The 4059-nt window shown below is 40.7% G+C and overlaps 1 protein-coding gene across 4 annotated transcripts in view; it reads right to left on the reverse strand.

Annotated features, from left to right (window-relative positions):
- The window catches only part of Mpp7 (membrane palmitoylated protein 7), a 273759-nt gene that overhangs the window by 39666 nt on the left and 230034 nt on the right, over positions 1-4059 (reverse strand). For all 4 annotated transcript variants that reach the window (XM_026783024.1, XM_026783023.1, XM_026783025.1 and 1 more), the window contains one exon: positions 678-848. In XM_026783024.1, the coding sequence (XP_026638825.1) occupies positions 678-848 (171 nt within the window). The remainder of the gene's footprint in view (positions 1-677; positions 849-4059) is intronic.

The raw sequence follows: 4059 nt of genomic DNA on the forward strand, positions 1-4059 counted from the left end.
AGGAGGAAACTTTTTTTCCTTTTCTCAATAAAAAAGAAAAAGAAAAGAAAAACCAAGTAAGGGAGGTGGAGAGACAAACATAAGGTCATGGGGGGTTATGACAGTGAAGGCTGGACAACATTGGCTAGAAGGTTAATGCGAGTCAAACTAACCATGGTATAAATGATCTGCCTGAACCTCACATTTTACAGTATTGGGGACTGAACCCAATGCTCCACCATAGACTTGTAAATGGTTTGAAACCTCCTGGAACTCTGCTATTAGAACTTACTTTATGATGGACCTACTGCTATAGGAAGCTTACACCATGGTTACTGCCTCGAAATGAATGGAACAGAACATCATTAACAAATATTCAAATTTTCATTAACAAACATTCAAACATTCATTGAGAAATATATAAATATCCAGTGCTCTTGACGCATCTTGTGTTACAGTGCATTTACTAATCTGTCTCCAACACAGGCTCTACAAGTACACCCATGCACTCTTGAGGTATGTTTCTAAGTGCCATCACAATATTGAAACAAGGCCAAACACTTCGCCTCAGAGACTAAGGCAGGGTGTTCAAGACGTAGGGAATTTTAGCTTGAAAACTTCAACTACAATAAGCTTCAAATATAAGTTCTTAGTGTTTTCCTCACTTGCTCAAAATTACAAACAAAACAGATACTTACCGACCAGGACTACAAGCCTGTATTTCTCATGAGCCTGCCGCCGGTATGGTGTCACTTCCTCATATGTGGGCACGTCCGCTGTGTCGTACTGGTCACTCTTTCTGCACTCATACATAGACTTGTTAGTTTTTTTATCTTTTCTGCTAAGACGGAAACTTCTTCTAAAACCAGCTACAAATAAAAAAATAGACATATATGCTTAGAAATTGTTTAGTGTGTTTCAAACTAAAAATTAAAATTTCTTCAAGTCAAATATTAAAAGCCTTCTATATCAGTTCCACAATATAAAATAAAATTCAAGTATCCTGTATAGGTGCAAAAATATATTTGCTTTAAGAAGAATATTGAGGTTTGGTGAAACAGTGCCTGCGGAGGCAATTCCAGCTCTAGACCTGCAGAGTGGAGTAGGGGAACTGACTTGCTCAACTGTCCTCTGACCTCTACAGGCAGGTTATGGCATGCACACGTCCACACATATCCACACATGAAATTAAAAAAATATAATAAAATTTAAAATAAAAAGTAATAAAGTAGAATAGTAGAATACTTTGAATTTTTCTTTCTTTTTTATTCTTTTATTAATATTTATTTATTTATTTATTTATTTATTTATTTATTTATTTATTAAACATTTCTGCCTCCTCCCCGCCACATCCTCTCATTTCCCTCCCTCTCCCCCGATCAAGTCCCGCTCCCTCATCAGCCCGAAGAGCAATCAGGGTTCCCTGACCTCAAACTACAAAAGGAAACAATAACATATGTATGATTAATTATTTCCTTGGGTTTGAGAAAGTAAAAGGAAGAAGAAAGGCAATACTAAACAGTTGGGGCTGGGAGTGTAGCTCAGTTGGTTCACTACTTGCCTGGCATGAAGGATGCCCTGGGTGGGATGCCTAGCACAGTACTGCCCCAAAATGGGATCTGTGCTACACATATGAAATTCCAGCAGTTGGGAGTAGAGGCAGGAGAGCCAAAAGTTCACGGTCATCCTCGGCTACATAGTGAGTTTGAGGCCAGCCTGGGTTATATGAAACCATCTCAAAAAATGAAAAGTATAAAAATCAAAGAGTATATATGGAGTTAACTGAGACACCTTATGGTGTCAGCTTAATAAAAGGAAAATCAGCAAATACTGTTGCAATGTACAGTGAACTTATATTTTAACAAGAAAATTTTAAATCAGCAAAGAATGAATGGATTAATAAAAGTCACTCAGTGACTCTCTAAAACTAACTCTGGATTTGAGGCAATCCTAGGTTATTTGGGAGGAAAGGTTACTTACAAAGGACTTCATACAAGAAGTCTCAGCATAGCTCCCTCAGAGATAAAGAGAAGTGAATGGGACCATTCCTGACACCCACTGGCATCCCACACAAAGAGTGAAATGCAAGTGAAACAGAGGCCAGCATGCTGCCCTGGTCCCAGCAGGGGAAAATCCTAAAGTCAAACAGGAGAGAATGCAGCAATCTGTGAAGGGTTTAAGGGAAAAGCTGTATGTGTATGCTCCTCTCTTCACAGGACACTGAGGAAATGCCAAAAACCTGGTCATCCAAGGGTCTGTTCCCCAGCCCCACCTTCCAAACAGCATGCCCCAGGGAAATTGCATGTTGACCAGTGGTCTCAGAACAGTCTCTGCCTAAGCTGGCACAGTCTGCTTATCTGTGCTCCCAACTCTGTCACCAGTGACAAGATTTGTGATTGATTATTCTGACAGGATGACATGAGATGGTGGTGTTTCAGAGTTCCAACTGTAGGTCCCACAATCGCAATCCCTTCAGAATTCTTTCTGGTATGGAAGTCATCACTCCAGATTTTGAATAATGGCTGAAACTGGAGAAAATTCCAATGAGAAAACTGTAGCTAAACCCTGACTTCTGAGAAACCACTTAGCTAGTGGGGTCTTTACAACTCATGGGTGCTCTTATACTCCCACTATAAACAGGAAGGTGAGAGCAGGGGAGGGGAAGGAGGGGAGGAGGCAATGAGATTTCTAAAGTAAGACTATGAAAAAGATAAGGATGTGCTCCACGGGATGGGTGGCAGTACCTGCTCTGCAGGGTTTCACATAGAACAGGTATTTAAGAATTCACTAGATTTACTTTTAAAAGAAAGCGGCAGCAACTACAAGCCCACTCACGCTATGGTTCACGTCTGTAAATTTCAACCAAGGAGGCAGGGTGTGAGGAGACATTACTCCAGACCTGAAGTTGGACAGGACTCTGTACAGCACAGGACTTTGAGCTAGTGGGACAGCAGAGGCCACAGGCTGGTGACTGTTACCCTGGAATTCATCCCCACCCTCAGCTTTTCACAAGCCATGTCCTAGAACAACCTATCTCAAGAAACTCCATTTACAAAACACAGGGAGAAAATTGGTCATGTGGCTACAGAGTTCTTCCAGAGAACAGGTATCCACTGAGTTCTAGAGAGGAGATCCCTGGGGGGGGGGGTGAGGGACACAGAGTGGAAGTGCCCCCCTGCCGTACAAGCCATGAAGTATGCAATTCTAGTATTCTCTGTAAGGCTCCTTTTCTGTAGTTAAAAGCATGGATAACAGCAGCATCTTCCTCCCAGGGTGGTAAAGGAGAGGCTAGCCAGTCTTGGCCCACAGCAAGGACTTGTGCAAGTCTCTTGTAGATCCACGCTGTATTGTGTCTCCCACTATCTGACTGAGCCTTTAGGGCAAGCATGTGGATTCCCATAGCACAGTCTCTCTCAAAAAGGAGAACACTACATCTGGAGGCTCATTAATCAGTTTTAAATGGGCTCTTGTAAAAAAGGAAAAATAGTAAAATGAAAGCCAGATTTAAATATGTGAATTGGGGCTGGGGTGTCACTGTGTAGTATAGCATACGGCTTTCAGGAGGCCTTGGGTTCCCTGTCTCCAGTGCTACAATTTATAAACAATCAATTACTTTAAATGCCGTATTGACTGCCCATTTAAAAGGAACGCAATAGAAAGGCTTAGTATGCAGTAACTGTTTTTTTTCTTACATTCATTTCTAGGAATTCATGTAATTTTTGTTGCCAAACTTAATTTTTAAGACCATCCTTCCCTCCAGTCTTAGAATTTTTTTTACTTACTTCTCCACATCATAAAGGTATATGTATTATTTGCACACTTTATGTATATATACTAATATGCATATACATTCCCACACATATTTTTGTTAACATATGCATGCAAAGAAAACAGGAAGAAAAATTCTCAGCTCTGAACCAAGAGTTAACAAGCTATAAAACCTAACTTTCTTATTGTAATCTTTTTTCAAGAAAAACCCCAAACCAAACCAACACACACTCAGACACGTACACACACCCAAACACTGAAACCAACACACACAAACACACACCCAAACACTGAAACCAACACACACTCAGA

The sequence above is a fragment of the Microtus ochrogaster genome, chromosome 16 (assembly GCF_000317375.1).
Source record: "Microtus ochrogaster isolate Prairie Vole_2 chromosome 16, MicOch1.0, whole genome shotgun sequence".
NCBI lineage: Eukaryota > Metazoa > Chordata > Mammalia > Rodentia > Cricetidae > Microtus > Microtus ochrogaster.